This window comes from Brachyistius frenatus, unplaced genomic scaffold, assembly GCF_029030835.1.
Source record: "Brachyistius frenatus isolate BFR_SWC_R1_liver_20210118 unplaced genomic scaffold, ASM2903083v1 Contig_43, whole genome shotgun sequence".
In the NCBI taxonomy this organism is placed as follows: domain Eukaryota; kingdom Metazoa; phylum Chordata; class Actinopteri; family Embiotocidae; genus Brachyistius; species Brachyistius frenatus.
The window spans coordinates 285,315-303,076 of NW_027210642.1; the positions used below are offsets into that span (position 1 = coordinate 285,315).

The 17,762-nt window shown below is 40.2% G+C and overlaps 1 protein-coding gene across 4 annotated transcripts in view; it reads left to right on the plus strand.

Moving 5' to 3' along the window:
• prkcab (protein kinase C, alpha, b) overlaps positions 1-17,762 on the plus strand; it is a 104,244-nt gene that overhangs the window by 71,887 nt on the left and 14,595 nt on the right. The window contains exons 5-9 of one of the 4 annotated variants that reach the window (XM_069702749.1): positions 1,274-1,402; positions 10,825-10,981; positions 11,156-11,290; positions 12,795-12,888; positions 14,704-14,733. In XM_069702749.1, the coding sequence (XP_069558850.1) occupies positions 1,274-1,402; positions 10,825-10,981; positions 11,156-11,290; positions 12,795-12,888; positions 14,704-14,733 (545 nt within the window). Of the gene's footprint in view, positions 1-520; positions 1,403-10,824; positions 10,982-11,155; positions 11,291-12,794; positions 12,889-14,703; positions 14,734-17,762 lie in introns of all 4 variants that reach the window. The other 3 variants (XM_069702751.1, XM_069702752.1, XM_069702750.1) reach the window with 3 other exon arrangements.

Sequence of the window (17,762 nt, forward strand, 5' to 3'; positions counted from 1 at the left end):
CCCTTTCAGTGGCACCACTGTTGCAAAAGGATTTATTTTTTCATGCCGGGATAGATTGATCTTCTTGTAAGTATTTACATAAGCAAAGCAAATTACTATCGCCAGACAACTGGGTCGAATCCTCTCCGTATGCACGGTTAGGGTTTGACATGGTAGTCTCATCTGCAGCAATTTCAACTCACAACTTGAAACATCTGCTGCTAAAGAGTTGGTGACAGACAACACAGGGCACCTTCAGCTGACTTGTGGAGACCATTCTTTGGCAGGTCGGAGCTGTTTTGGTGGCATAACAGCATATATGATAAGTGTGGTGTTACGACCGGCTCGTTCAGGCCATAACAAAGAATGGGAGGTCCACACAGTAAACTGGATTTAGTTGCTATTTTACTGCAAAAAAAACCCTGATAAGTATTCAAAAACAGATCCCAAATCACCCAAACTCAAAGGCTGCCAGGAGCCCAGCTGTCCATGGAGAGAGAGCAATCAATGAGGAAGCCCGGCTTTATGCTCCTCCTCTCAGGTGCAGCTGATCACCAATCAAGGGCAGGCGGAGCCCCACAACCACACCGGAAACCATGTCCGCATGGCAAAGGGACATGGCCAAGCAGACCACATCAGCCCTGCAAGTGGGTGGAGACATCACCTACAACAGAAAACACAGGGAGCAAAACAGGAAGGAAGAGCTGGGGGCCTGAGCCGTCACAGTGGTCATCAGTGTAAATGTCTGTACAAAGGTTCATGAGAATATACCACATTGTTGTTGACATTGGTTCAATTGACATTCGGTTCAGCTTTACTGTTGTAAATTAGCTGAAGTATCTGTTTTCGTTTATCCTATTCATCTTTCACGATTCATTATTGTTAATTGGAGTAACTCAGTATTCAGTAAAGTTTATTTTCCCCACCACATCACGGCATAAACTATTTTTGCACTTTTTCCCTCAGAGGCAGAGAATTTTCCTCACAATGTCTTAAAAATTGCACGAACCTTATTAAACCCAGAGAAATATGAAAACAACTACATTAATCTCAACCTGTTCTCCCTGCTTATGTATGATTCACCTTCTCATGTTAACTGTTAACATGAGATGTTCCAAAACTACACACACACACACACACACACACACACACACACACACACACACACACACACACACACACACACACACACACACACACACACACACACACGACTGAATCCAGACAAACACAAGTCCTTTAGAGATGTACTCAGCACACTGTGTGTCTGCTTCTGCTCTCTGTCTCTTTCTAGCGTGTGACATGAACGTGCACAATCAGTGTGTGGTCAATGTGCCAAGCCTGTGTGGGACGGACCACACGGAACGTCGAGGTCGCCTGTTCCTCAAGATCGAGGTCAGCGGGGACAGGCTACACGTCACAGGTCTGTTTTAATCTTTATCTTTGAATCACTGGGCTGCAAAGAGCTACTCAGTCTCAGAGTGACGTTAGCAAGTTGCTCCCTGATGTGACTGAGACCACTGAAAGAAATTTCTGGTTTATTCATATGGATGACTCTATATAGATGTGTGTGTGTGTGTGTGTGTGTGTGTGTGTGTGTGTGTGTGTGTGTGTGTGTGTGTGTGTGTGTGTGTGTGTGTGTGTGTGTGTGTGTGTGTGTGTGTGTGTGTGTGTGTGTGTGTTTTCCCACTGTGTTTGTGCCGCCACGGAAGGCGTATATTAAGTAATTGTGCTTACTCACTCAGGGACACTGAAAGGACATTTTATGAGAATATTTCAGTATTTCATAGACAGAGAGGAGGCTTTTATTTAAACAAGATACATCATCGCAGGGATGGGCAATATGTTTACAATCTATATGTGATGAATAAATTAAATTAGGTGTCACACAGAGAGCGCAAGGTTAAGCCACCTATTTGCCACATGCTGCCTGCTATGTTCATTGCTACACGTGACCCAAAAGGAAAGTTTCTGAAACAAAATTATTAAAAGAAAAACAGAAAAATCACTATTGTGGAGCAGTGATATGATTTTTTTTTTTTTTACAGCATGACAGAGCAGTCCTCGATTTGATGAATCAGTATGGTTTTCTTGCTATTCACATGTGTGCCAGCTCAGCTAGAGACAGGCTTTTAATGTGCATACTTTATGCCTGGCTAAAACACCCAGTGCAACTTCTACTGGAATAAATGGGGCTCCCTCCTATAAGGTATTCAGTGCTGTTAATTTGGCATTGTACAAATCAAGATAAACTGGGGGAACAAATTAAAGAAGATAAAAGAACAACCATGTCTTTTTTGTGTCCATGTCCACAACCAACACTGGACAGGATTCCAGACTTGAAGTAATTCTTAATTGATCACCTGCTTTGGTAACGACAGGAAATCACACCTCGTTTGAACTTTTTCATCTGTAACTAAAGTAAAACTGCGACTTCACATGAAAAGAAAAAAACAGTGTAGTCTGCTTCTTTGTCAGCATAAAAATAGGGGCATGACTGCATTTATAGTGCATTGTGTTCCGCATACTGTATGTCTGTGCCTGTGCGTGTTTTCAACACTTACAAATTATCCTGTCAGTCAAGAACTGCATCTGGAGTGGAGAACTCTCCTATGTTAAAAACCACTTTGGCAGGGAGAGAAATGCCTGCTGGGTCACTTCCACAACCTCTCTCTCTGTCACACACACACACACACACACACACACACACACACACAAAATCTCACATTAGCATGGCGAGACAGTGGCGGACAGGGAATATGATTGCTGAGGCCAATAAATAGTTTCTAACTGAGTGCGGATCAGACACGAATAACCCACAGCTACAGCCGAGTGGCAGATATGATTGACTTGGAAATATATTGCTTTCATAAAAATGTGTGTGTTTATTTGATTACAGTCTTCCAGATGGAGAAAATAGGGAAATAGAGAATACCGTATTCTGCAGGAGTCGTACACTGATTGTTTGGGCCGCTTGCATTGCTTTTCAGTTTATTATCTTGCTGTTCCTTATTTGCTGTGCAGTTCACAACATCCTGCTCTTTTGTCTGCTTTACTGCTGAACACACTTTGATCTACTGTTCTCTCTTTTATGTTCTTGTTCGCGCTAGTCTCTGAATTGGTCACGATGATTGGTCGTGATGGTCACGATGAGCAAACGAGGCGGACTATTAAATGCGATGAAGGCAACGGTGGTCTTGTTGACGCAGTTATCTCAGTCTTCTCAGATTAGGCCAAACGGACACAGATGAAACTGAACTGGCTCACATTCATGGAGTGTGTGAGATTGGCAGCTGTTACCATGTTAAATTGATGTGCCTTCTCTCTCTCCCCCTTGATTTTATGCTTACACATACCACAACACCTACCAGTGTTCCAGTGTCTATGAAAGTGTTGGTGCCACTTCACAGTGGGTCGGCTTCAAGGAACATACCACAGTATGCTCTGCGGCACCTGCTACTGGCATATGTGGTGTCTGATATTTCCAAAAAATACAAACTCTGGACTTCTGTGTTTATTTTTATCTGACGTCTGCTCTATCTGTCTTTATCAGAGCTTCATCCATTGGTCAGCAGAAGTTTGTGGTCAATCAATCAAACATCAAGCCCAAAAAAGTATTATTTGTCTTGTTTATCTTGATAAACAAACTTTTTTCTGCCCCTCGTTCACTCATTAGCAGTACTAGCCTGACCACTGGGAGCAATTTGGACTTTAATATCTTATGCAAGGACACTTCAACATGTAGACTGGCTGGGGAGCAACTGAGTCTGTGATGAGTGGCTGACCTGCTCCACCTTCTGTGCAACGGCCATGTACTCACTTACTTATTGTTTACTATACAATAATATTGATTCGGCTGGCTTCTCTTACAAGGTCTTTACCATCAAGTTCAACAAGAATCGAAATTAATATAAATAAGCGTGATTCATTAAAGTCCAAGGACTGAGATTAAATAAAAATGAAAGGCTGAATATGATATAACCACTGGAACAAAGTTTGGGCTGTGATTGACAGTTTTCCTTATGAAGGAGGAGATATGGGTCAATGCAGGTAACAATACAGGAGGGAGTGAAGGCAGAGGAAGTGTATGTTTTTCTGTTGTGTTTTGTGTTTTATTTTTTTCCCTCCTCCTTTCTAATGGCAGCAGTCTGAGCAGTGAAGCCTCAGCTTGTTCTCCGGCTCCCCTCTGGCTCCCACAGACAAGTGGCGGACCTTTGTGGTTCACCGCACCGATGTGAACTTGATTAAATCTTTCCAGCCAAGAAAACAGACACATCTCCCCAGGCTCGCTCTCTGGAAGCCCCCCTCCTCTCTTTTTCCTTCTCTCATACGTCTATCTTCCGTCTCCATTCCTTCCTCCAATATTGACTTTTCCGGTTATCTTCCCCTACCTGTACCTTTGGGACCTCAGCTTGCCTCACCCCTCTCGTCATCCATTTCCCCTCGACACCTGCTGAGCTCCTGTCCATTCGCTCATGCTCCGTTATCTCCCTCCATTTTCATACTCAACAGGACACCAGCGTCTGCCCTTTTTCTCTCATCGTGTCTTTTTCAGCCAGATGATATTAGCGTTCTGTTGAGTCCTCTCCCTCCCAGCTCTAATGACAGTGTTCACATTTGGCATTAACATCCGTCCTGGGTGATCGGATCACAAGTGGTCAGCTCAAAGTGCAGGTGTGAATGCACACAGGATGCATTAAGGACACATTGGCGTCCGTGTGACATGTGGCCACATTCGTTTAGCAGTGTGAACGCAAATGCATCCTAGCTCCTGTTGGAAGACCAACAACTCGACTGACTTCTGAAGAAGAAATAAGAAAACCGAATGTGCCTCGTTTCTGTGTTTGTATCTTCCAACAGCAAGTTTGTTAGTTTTGGATGTTGTTTTTTTAACCTCCACTGAAGCAGTTCTTACATCTGAGGTTTCTCTGCCAGCGATTCTTTTTTTGTTATTACCAGAAAAAATATCCTGTGTGATTTTGCTGATCGCAGCTGAACTGTACAGAAAGCAGAAGAGATTCACAGCGAACTTGTGGCTAAAAAGTAGCATTTTAGTGATTAAAAACACAAGTTGCTACGTGAGACTTGTATCACAAAAGCCTCCTCTTTTCCTTATAGTTTATCTTGTCTAATGTTTGACACGCATCATGATCCACCATAGCATGGAGCCCAACCCTGTCGAAACCACACTGAACTGTGCAGACATTCACAAATGTACATTTACAAAGTAATACATTTATGTACATGTTCATGTGCTTATTTATTTGTATCTTTGAGTGAAGTATGTGTTCTTTTGCATGTGGAGCAGTTAAGTGAAATTGGATCACAAGTTGCCAATCAAGTGGTCAGTGGAGACGCATTGAATGTCTGCCGTGAACTGCCGTACTTCCTGCAGCTGTTGACTTGTGATCTGATCGCCCATGACACATAATCCCAAATGTGGACAGGCTCAATGTTTCATTCTCTTTTTCTTCTACATCCTCCTCTTCGTTTGTTCTTCCTCTGCCTTGGTGAGATTCTTTGTCTTGCCTTCTCCTTCTCTTATCCTTTTGTTTCAATCTACCTCTCCTTTTCTCCACTGATCACCCCCCTCATCCTTCTCTTCTGCCTCTTCCTGCCACTGTCTCTTCTAGCCACAGTGACATACATGGAAATAAGCCTTGGGCATGAGCAGACGTTTATTCTGGAGTTTTAGGGAAACATGCAAACGTCCCTCCATGACCTGCCTACACACACACACACACACACACACACACACACACACACACACACACACACACACACACACACACACACACACACACACACACACACACACACACACACACACACACAGAGAGAGAGAGAGAGCATCTGAGGATTGTGGTTAACAGTGGTTTACTCAGGGTGAGATTTCCTACTGCTGACATGCTTGCCTCCGGTTTAAAGCACGGTTGAGCAAGAATAAAAAATGTTTCCTGCTCTGACACAACTCATAGCACCATCAGCCCTGTAGTACAAATAAAGGCTTAACATCTGATAGTAGGCCTTTGATTCTAAGAAGCTTTTGACAATTATGAGGATGACAGTAATCTGTCTGCGTCTGTTTCTGATTCGGGTAATTGCATTGCCTCTAAGTGTGTCTTACAGTAAATAAATAACAAGTTTTGTTTGATATTTCTGACATATTCATCATTAACCACTTTATAATCAATTATCAAATTATTTCTAACTCACTACAGCACACTATAATGGAGTTGTAAACAGCAATAAGGTCATTTTTTTATTTGCCAACAACTGTAAATACTTTCAGTGAAGCACCCAAAACGGGTATATAAACATATGCCTTATGACTGGCAGTGTATTATAAGATTGCTGTGACTGTTTTCTATTCTTGACATTACACACGAGAGGGTTTTTGGGCCCAAGTACCAACCAGCGTGTCTGGTGACTTCAACACCATCTCTGGTAACAAATTTGTTTGTGATTATTGGAGTATAAACTTCCAAATGAAATCCAATAGCACAGGAGAGAGCAGCTAACATTAGCTTGAATGATCCAGTGGCATCCCGTAGGGATGGCATGGTTCAAGTAAAACATCCGTTCGGTTGGCTGGTCATGGTCCGGGACATGTCTCTATTGTTCGGTTCATTTGAAACAGGCTCTGAGAAGTGTGCAGAAAAAAATATCAAATAGCTATTTGGAAAAACAAAGGCTCATTCCAGCAAACCAGTGAAACACAGCATCGTCGCACAAAGTGGTGGATAAAACAGCGACAGCATGTGCAATTGTAAATGGAGCTGTTTTTACACAACCTACAACCCTACAAAATAATCTAGTATATCAAATACATAAAGTTACTATAGGTAGTGTGCTAGTTGGATAGCTATACAGCTAATTAGCTGACATGTGCAGCTTACTGTACATTACAGAAGCTTAACACAAGCCTTACACTTTTACTTTTAGTCTGAACCTTCCGCATTGAAAAAACAACAACAAGTGCTCTATTATTTTGATGTGGCTGTAATTACAGCACCCACTCTCATAGTCTCATAGTTTCTAAAGCCCGGTCTTTGTTCAATGCACTTCCTTCAAATGGCCAGAAATAGAAATTCCACATTGATTTTGGTTCTGTATCTCCTTCCACTGTGCGTGTGTGACGTCTGCTTTCGGATCCCTGACACTGCACATCAGGAATCCATCCAGCTCCCGTCTGGCCCATGCCGCTCTCCCCCCCCCCCCCCCCCCCCCCCCAGATTATAAGGCATTCATTGGTTGCACATGGCATTGTTATGCAACAACACATTTGAATTTCAAAGCCTTTTCCGGGAGATTACACTGTCGGCCCACCGCAGCCCTGCACGCACCCATCCCAGGATCCAAACGATATCTCATTTGTAGCTGTGGCACATTTTTAGGAAGCAGGCATTCAGTTCGGATGCAGGAGATAATGTTAGCATGGCTGTTTTGATTGTGTTTATAAATCAAACGGTTAACAGAACGTCTATTGCAATCTTTGTGATACGTTTTAGTTGAGACTTGTGAAGGAGAGAAATTCTCTGTCAGCAAGTGCAGGAGATATCAGCCAGTGAGGAATTACCTCGAGATAATAGACAATAAATTACAAATTTAAGAGGAAAAAAAAGAACGTCAACTTTGCCATTCATTATCTCTAGACTACTAATGATTCTGACTCTAAAGTGTTATCTAAGTACCATTGCAATTTCTTCTATTGTTTTTGTTGCTACTTTTGTGAAAGATCTCAAAATGAAGCGTCTGTTTGGCTTTTGCACCAATGCAGGACAGTTGTGGAGAGAGCATGCCCTGTGATGTATGTTTGCTCAATGTCCACAGCTGCTTCATTTCAGTGACAGTGTGCTGCTGGAGTCTCTCATCCACTGCACAGACACCGTAAAAATACATCTGTATTTTCAGTCCTTATGTCTGTTTTGCCCCCAAACGAGTGATAATGACAAAACAAGCATACAAACACACTCTAATTTTATTAGCAGCTACCTCATAAGGAGTGAGGAGAGGGGAGGATTCAGACGGCAAGCAGCTCTTGTTGTATCTAAGCAACCAACAGACAGAAATTGTCCTTGATCACTGCTGCTGATGATGTTTCATTGTCTCTCAGAGAGAGGAGTAGAACTGCACATGTGCTGTGAATGAAACTTGCACACTTGTGTAGCATAGAACAAATACAGTAACCGTCCTCATCTGTTCTTATGTGCTTATCTGCCTGTGTGTGTTCGTGTTTGCCTCATTAGCGTGTTTACAAGCTTGTTGAAGTTTCTTTGGCGTTGTTTGGTGCCAGCGTTGCCATGGAAGTGACTGATGCCCGTGAATGCTGCCACAGCCAGCAGAGGGGAGGATTTAGATCAGAACGTGGGATGATGAGATTTTCCTTTTGCTCTTCTTACTTGTGTGTGTGTGTGTGTGTCTTTGTGTAACAGTGTCAGTGTTTGTGTGTGTCTATTGTGGGTTTGTGGGCGAACGAGAGACACAGAGAGAGAGACAAAGAGACAGGGAGGGCGATTATTGTCGCTGAGAATTTGCCCTGGACAAGACATGAACTATGAGGTTAAAACAACACATTCATAAACAAGGGAGAAGCTTCTGACAGACACTGTGTGCAACTCTGAACGAGAGACCCGCAGTGCCCTCTACTGCATCAAACTGGAAGAGCATGCAAAAATATGAAGTTGACAAGAAATATTATTATGATAATGATTTAAATTATTGTCATTACATTTTTTTTTTTTTACTTGGTGTTAACTTCTCAGATTTTTTTTTTTCTGCTAGTTGGATTGTTTTTTTTCCGCGTAATTTTTCTTTGCTCACATTAGTCCCTCCCTCTATGCTCTTTCACTCTCTTAATTTAGCTTCAAATAACAATACCAATATTTGTATTTATTTTTCCAAGTTAAATTCATGTTTTCAGTCTTTTTCTTGCTTCTCTTTGCACACAGTGATGGCAACCCCCAAGTTGTAATGCTCATTTTGCTATGTTTAGATAAAATAATTTGTTCTTTACATAGCAGTGAGAACATGTTTCGTGTGTGTGTGTGTTGGGGGGTGGAGGGGCGCAATATGAGTGAGTGAAGATTTTTTATAAATGATGTAGGCTGTAGATGTAATGCATGTTTTCTTATATACATGATAATGGCCCTGAAAAACAGGCTGTATGCAATATTTATCTATGAAAGGAATAATAATCAAAGAAATATACACAAAGTACAGGCGACATACACACATACACACAAACACACACATACACACATAAAACAGCTGGACAATGGCTCATAGGAATCTCTTGGAGGTATATTACCTGATAAACCTCACCATAAAAACTACAAAATGTCAAAAGGAACATGATTAAATCTCACACAGAGAACAGACGTTAATGAGTAGCTCTTTGTCTGCTGTTTGCTTTCATCATTGGAATAGTTATGCTTCAGTGGAAAAAAAAACAAAAAAACATGTATCGCTGTTTTAATGAAGAATCTTAGAAAATGTGTCCTTGTGTGATAGTTCACATTGACTGCCTGAAACTCTCAGTTGCACTGCTTAGTTATTCTGTACCGTGATTACATTTATACAGTTTACAGATATGCAGAGTGGGAAGATTTGAGCTAATAAACAGGGTTTTAGAGGATCAGTGTGATCCTGTTTCTGCTCTCTGTCTGTTATAGTTTTGTCAATCTGTTTGTGTTTGCCCTGGCAAGATTTAGATTTAGTTACTCTAGTGTGTGGCCTAATGTCCTGTCTTTCTTTCTTTTTTCTTTATGTTTCATTTATTGTTTCGAGTTATTATTTCTTTGTTGTTTAATCCATCTGTGACTGTCCTGTTGCTGACATTTGTTTGCGTGTTTACATGATGTTGCTAAGTGGGGGAGTGACCACTTACAGTACATGCTGTCGCCATGGTGAAAGTGGCCTGCTCACACCACCTCATCCTTCTCCTGTTGCTATGTATTAGCACTCAATTTTTTTTTTTCCATTTCTCAGTTATCACACAGGGAAATGTCAAACCTACCTCACATTATCTGCTCATCTTGCTTAACCTCAGTGCACAATCGACAGTACACTGAGAAATCTATGCATTTTCTACACCAGACAGTGTAATTTTATTATCATTTGTCTTATTTACACGTTTTATAACAGAACAACTGAGACATATTCTTAGTTGTATTTTTCTGGTTTTCTTGATTTACGTGTGCGTAACACCCACTCGTGTTAGACTCCTGTTGGTGTTGTTTCACACTTCAACTTAAGTGAATTTCCATAGTATCGTTTCTTTGTAGCACCTGTTATCAGCATATGTGGTGCCTATCTGTCTGTATGTCTATCGATCTGTATCTGTCTGCCTGTCTATCTAAACTTATATTAAAATATTTGGATCTGTACCAATTGAGTTTGGTACCTAGTCATACTGTCGCCCACGTGAACTGTATGTTTTTAGTTCACCCTACTTCTCAAGCAACTACTGTTTTTCTTTTCTTTCTTTTTTTACCAGAATGGTTTAATAACCATATTGCAATGTGTCAAAGCTTTCTTGACCTGCATAATCTCAGGCAAAATACAGTATTGTGCACACAGATAATTTGCCCCTGTCATTTGGACTAAAGATCAGAACATTCCTATTTGCTGTCCAATCTTGGAGTGAGTTGCAGTGACGGACCCCTCTATACATCCATCCCTCTTACCATCACATCATCTACAGTCTCCTATCTGTGTGCTTTTAAACTCCTGTGTCAGTGTGGTGTAATGGAGTCATGAATATGGCTGGGGACTCAAACACTACAACATATATGCTCCAACACATATGCTTATATTTTGTCTATCTGTTTTATTTTTTTCTAGTGGGTGAAGCCAGAAACCTGATTCCTATGGATCCGAATGGTTTATCGGACCCATATGTTAAACTCAAGCTCATCCCAGACCCAAAGAATGAGACCAAACAGAAGACCAGGACCATCCGTTCCTCTCTCAACCCCTGCTGGAATGAGTCCTTCACCTTGTGAGTGAAAAAGTTAATGTGTGTGTCTCTGTTTAATTATGTCAAGATTTATCATTTTAGCCTTCTTACTGTATAGTTTGCAGAGTTCACTGTAAAACTTATAAACCCACATTAAAAGTAGATGTTTTGCGCTGCTTCATCACATGTTTGTCCCTTGTGTTTATGTGTCTTCAGTAAGCTGAAAGCATCAGATAAGGACCGACGTCTGTCCATTGAGGTGTGGGACTGGGACCGAACCACTCGGAACGACTTCATGGGCTCCATGTCGTTTGGAGTGTCCGAGCTCATCAAAGCGACCAACTGTGGATGGTCAGTCATCTTTCTGGGTCGAATTTTTTTCTGTTCAGCAGTTGAGGAATTGGATCTATTATAATACTTCAGATTGTCCAAAGCTTGACCTGGCACTGCTTTTATCCAGTCAGCAAAGAAAAAATAATTACATTTTGCATTTGTAAAGCTCAGTATGTCACACTTTACATTACTAATGTACTTAACTGCATTCAGGTTCTTGTAGTACTGCCTCTGCCTGTGTTGCTAAAATTGATTAGTGAATACAAATGTGGCAATGACTGAAAAAAAAGGAGAAGACAACGCAAGATGTGAAAAGGCTAGCTGAGTGGTATCAATATCATCACAAGTATCATCATCACAAGTATCATCTTCACAAGTGAATATTTGCTTAAATGTGAAACTATATCAGTTGTAAAAGTAGAAAAAGCTCTAAAATCTCCTTATGCAGCACCTGCTAAACATCAAAGTGCAGTCAGACACAGTTAGTGACTAACTGGTGAACTCACAGGAGCATTTTAGCAGCTAAAGAAACAGATGTTTCCCCTTTGGAGTTGATGGAGACCAAACCACAGCTGCAAATTAGGCTTACATTCACCAGGTGACCAAAAAACACATTCCAGAATTAATGTGTAAACACTAAATGTTTAAAGAAACAACTTTTTCTAACTATTTCAACATATTGTGTTCACAACTTTCTTCTGCTGTGCTCAGAAACAGAACTGATGACAGGCCCACTCTGTTTGATATCACATTAGTTAAAAAAAATTTTTTTTTTTAAATACAGCTCAATAAATGTATCTTTTCATGTTTATGTAACAGGCTGTACCTGTGAAATTCTTTGAGCACAGGCAAACATTTTGAAACTTTTAATGAATGGCATCAAGTGAAAAACTAACTTCCCTTCAAAGCAGCAGCCCATCGTGCATAAAACAGGCGTTAATACAGCCGGCCGAGACCAACCGCACCCACTCTGACAAACAGCGCCTGCTGAGGTCATTTCTTCATCTCTCTCTCTCTGTCTGTGTCAGATACACACACACTTACAGAGATCTTAAGGTCGCTCTTTCGTTTTTGCATACCTGCCGAGTCTTACCTTAAACCGAGCTTGATTGAATGTTGCTGGGAGCGCAGTTAGAAGCTCCAGGAAATACCCATGTCGAAAAATGTTTGGCACTAGTTTTTACTACTACAGTGCATCTATCTGTGTGTGTTTTTGAGTGTGTCCCTCCATTTTGTAGTGTATTTCAGCTCATTAAACAAGTGGCTAGAGGATGTGTACATTAGAGAAGAGGCAGAAAGCAGACCTGCAAATGTCCAAAGGATGGAAATAACAAGCTACATTGAGTGAAGTGTTGCAGAAATAAAAGGATTCACAGCTGTGTGGGTGGACAGAGAAATATGGGTGATGAATTAAAAGTAAATTCGTAAATTTGTTCATTTACAGCTTTAAATCAATTGTGTTATATAAAATAAAAAACATATTCACTTGTCTTTTTTTTTTCTTTTTTTTTTACTCTCTCAGGTACAAGTTGCTGAACCAGGAAGAGGGAGAGTACTACAACGTTCCCATTCCCGAGGTGGACGACATCAACCTGGAGCTGCGACAGAAGTTTGAGGTGAGGAACAGGGTAATATCTAACATTTAATAAATCCATAAGTAGATTTTATTTTTTACTTATGCACACACACACACACACACACACACACACACACACACACACACACACACACACACACACACACACACACACACTCACAAAAACACATGTACACGTGCACACACTGAAACAAAATGTGTTCGTATCCCCTGTCGCCATGGTTTCCTCGTCTTGTTCCCGCCTGTGCTTTTCACTCTGTGTGCCAGAGAGACCGCCCTTGTTTTTAAATGACAATTGTGTCTACATTACAGGCTTACAGTTGAAACGAGAAGGTGCCAATAGTATAACATAGGCAGCACACAAAAACATTACAGACAAAGCTTACAACAAAGGAAGCAAGTCCCAGAGAGCCCTGTGTAAGAAGGGCAAGAGCAGCAGCAGATAATAATTTAAAACACTTACTACTTTTCTACCCCTGACTCGGAAAATCAGTAATCTGGGAGGCTAGATGAAGACGTGCCTAAGAGGTTGTTACTTAAATAATCAATTAAAAGAGTCTATTACTTTGCAAAGTCACTGAGGTTTAACCTGCAAGTTTGCGAGGTTGACGCACCATAGTTGCATGTGCACCACTACGTTTGTTTAGAGTGAGATGTGAGATTGCTGCAACATACGAGAAGATATTCAGTAGGATGAATCCTGGAGGCGTTTTAAATTAAGCCAAGGAGGGTTCTTTTTTGTGATTTTGATGGGAAATCTTTGAGACTTTGTTTCCTGGCTTCAATTGACTCCAGCTAAGCAGCACTTAGAGTTAAAAGAGTTACAGTTTCTGTTTTCTAATTGACATTTGTATGAAACCAGACAAGAGATCTAATCTTATTGTTAATTGTATTTTGTGTTACTTATTTGTACTCTCATTTCCTCCCCCAATCATTCTTCTTGTACCAGTTTTCTGTTTTTACAGGTTATCTGACCAAGTTTAGACCCTGTGAATATACTTTTTCTGAATTTCTGGCAGTCACTACTTTCATTTCATGTCAAAAGACAATGAAATTCATAGGGAGCTGAATATATTCATAGTAGAAATGATAAGGGAATGCCACTATGAATGCATACCAATTGGAGAAACTTTAATATTCACTTTGTTATCAATGAAATAAGCCCACAAAAACACAAGTATAGCCTTCAATGAAGTCTAAGGAAGCATTTATTACAACTCACTCTTGCTCTATAATGGCCTCTCTGTGGTTTGCAGGTATTTATCAGTGAGGTTTCTGTTAATGTAACACATCACAATATGCAGCTTTAAATAAAACTCATCACCTTTTCATGTCCATTTTATTAACACACAAAAACAAGGTGGCTGCTTTACTGTATTGAACAGTGCAATGCCAACAAGTTCAATACTGTATGGGACTCAAAACAGGAAAATGGACATGGACGAGAGCGATTGTTATTAAAGTCCAGTTTCATGTGTGCATACAGGTGTTTAATACTGGGTGTAAATGTCATCTCTTCACAGCAGCCCTCAAGACACCGACCCGTGTTGCTTTTAATTCTTCACTTCTCTCCATACTTTACAACACTGACCTTGACTTTCCTTTGAGGCTGGCGTCTTCGCACAACTGTTTGGTTGCCATGGAAACTAGAGCGAGATGCGATAGACGTGACAGAACAGGATTTAATCTGTTTTCTAGATGATTTAACTGATCAAAATGTGACATGTCTCTGTGTGACATGTGTATTCTGTCATCTTTATTTCCCCCCTGCAAAAACACACATGTACACATCAGCTATCCTTTGACTAATACGTGAGTTTCTTCTTTCTTCTAGGCCTGCCAGTTAAATATCCACTATCTCAAGGTAGCTCTTCTGCCTGCTCCATCTTTGTTTCTCTCACTTTCAGCTTGCATCACACTTAATTTACTTACTGAATTAGGATTGTTTGTGGATCTCTGCTGGGATTCCACAAATTAATCCGATTTACTAACAAAGGCTTTTAACCGCATATAGTTGAACAAGCCCAATTTGCTTGCTGTTATACACACACATTTATATAAAAAAAAAAAAGTGTTTTCTTTCTCTGACTCCCCTAACACTTTCACTCTAACTCCCTCCTTCTTTTTAAACCAAAGGGACGACAGATCATTTTATTGAATAGGAACAATTAAATCTTATTTTGCAGCATCTGCTGCAGAGATTAACCAAATCTAACCTTTCCATTGATTTCATTTGGCTTTAAATGATGGCCCCAATATTTTTCAAGTCTGTGTTGTAGCACCAGTCCGGCCATTTGTGCAAATATATTCTAAAGTTAGCATGAGGCTTCACATGAAGTACAGATGTCCCAAATTTGCAGTTTTTCAAACATAAAATGTTCTTACTTGTGGTTTGCCTGACAGTGTTTACCTGTTGCACTGGAAGAATAACAACAAAAAGACAAAACAATAGCTGCAACTTTGGAAAGCATCCGCATGATCTGCCTAACTCAAGCTGCTGAAGCATCAAATAGGTTTTAAAAAAAATTGCCCATTTGACAGAAGGAGGATGTTAAATTGTGTGTGATATCAGCAAGCAAAACTTGTCAAACTTGTTCTTAAGTTAGACTTGAAAGACTGTGAACAATTTATTTAAGGCACAAAACAAAGCTTGTGTTCTTCCAGCACAAACAGCAAATTGCAACAGTGTATTTGATAAGAAGGCTCAAAAACCTCTAAGACACATTCAAACTAAAGATATGAAGGCAAACAATGATCTTAATCAAAATTTCTTAATGATTAAGAATAATAAAATAAAACATAATTAAATGATGTATCAATCAGCTTTCACATATATACTCCCTGTCTTAAGCACAAACACCAGACAGCATTGTTGTTAGTAAATGTGTGGCGCACTCAGGCCTGTGGCGGCATTATCATCCTTATTAAAATCAGTGTGCTGCCATTGGTCAAGAGAGCTTCACATTCGCAGCCCGTCCTCTACTAGTCTGGTCTGGACTATAGAAGGCTGGTAGGACATGAAGCATGGACGGACTCTCATTCCCTCACAGTGACTGTATGAATGATTACATACGCACAGGTTGTTGGTGTGTGAGGTGTATTTGCCAGATCTCTCCATACAGTGGCAGTGTGATATTTATAATACGACTGATATGTGGCTGCTTTGTAGGTGTTTGAAGGCAACTTTGTGCAGCCGCAATGTTTTGAAAATGACCACTAGGTGTCGCTCCAAGGTAATGGTAAGAACAGAACAAGAAACTGAAAGGTTGTTGAGCACCATCCTCAGTAACAAGCACATGATGACTTTATTCACGTGTTTCCTGCCAGCAAAATGTTACTACACGATAAAAGCAACAGAGGCTGGTCATACCAAATATGGATTTCTTCTGTTTATTGTACTTTAATGAACTTATGCACAGTACTGTATATGTCTGATCTTTGTGGTCAGTTGATTTCATTATCTGCTTGTGACATTAATTACTTAGCATACAGACCTATCAGTGCTCTGGGTCCAGATTAGAACCACTCACCCTCAGTATACTGATTTATTAGCCAAGTTCATGTTAGTATCAGTCTGCTGTTAACTGACCTAACCGGGTGCACATGAAGAGCCACTTAACGCTAATCAAATAAATTTGTGACAATTATTATTTACAGTATATTTTCACATTGAGTCAAGAGTAGAGAAACGGTTGTCCTAGCAACAGCTCCACCGGTCGCCCATTTTCGCTGCTCTAGCTGACGGAAACAGACAACAACTGGAGCCTTGGTGGGAGCTTGCAGGGTCCTAATTGCCCTTTTTGTTCAAAGAATGCTTGGCAGGCCAGTCATTATAGCAACAGGGAACCATGCAACGCTGGGACCCCCCGCCGACTCCCCACCTGACAGTTTCTCAAAATGCACCAGCAGTGAGATCCTGCTGAATATCTGCGAGGATGTCTGAATATAACAAAGACACGGCCACGTCAGTGGAAAAAAAAAAAAGATTTCACAAATTATTAGACAAACTTGATTAGATTGTTACTTGTGAATTTGCAGTATACCAGTTTTTATGGCTGTTGTCCATCATGGTATGTAATGTAACAACTGATAAATGATTACAGAGCTTGTCATCATGTATTAGTGTGATTGTCAGCATGCAAAACACTGTGAAATATCTTGAAAAGGATTGAAAATGCATAATCACTTCAACTCAAATTGTGACATTTTTATATTATTCAATAATAATATAGATACAACATTTTTTACATTTCTTTATATTACATTTTGCAAATTCATGTTCACCAATCATTGATTTATTTCACTGGTAGATTGTTGCATTTTCAACCATTCTGAGAGATATTTTTTAATCCATATTGAAGTGATTTTTTTTTTTTAGTTATTGCATTATCAGTTGTTACAATATGTGTTTTATTTTTTTCTATCTTGCTGAAAACTGCAAAGCAAGAAAAAAAAAAAATCCAACAGTGACTAATACCTGGCAAGCACACGCCTTCATCCCCATGTTTGTTTTCTACTGATAAATATGAAGCAGCCACTGATTAAGTTCTGCTTGTGTAGCAGTAAGATGTGAATATCTGAGGCCAGCTGTGACACATCAGCATGACGACTGAATAAGCTCTCTGTGTCCTCTCCTCAAGATCCATAGGAGACATCATGCATACCATTATTTGTCTTGTAAATAAAACAACCAACCTGTAGAAGCACAGAACAGAAATGTGTGTAGATACTGCACTGTTTTAGGATTTGCTTTATTTAAAAACTCACAACACCTAATCTCAATACAACCACCGCAGTAGATAAATTAAAATCTGAATGAATATCGTCTTTGCTGTAAAGGCATTTTAAAAGCAATTTACCACTCAAAGAAATCTCAAGAGACAGTTTTTTCCC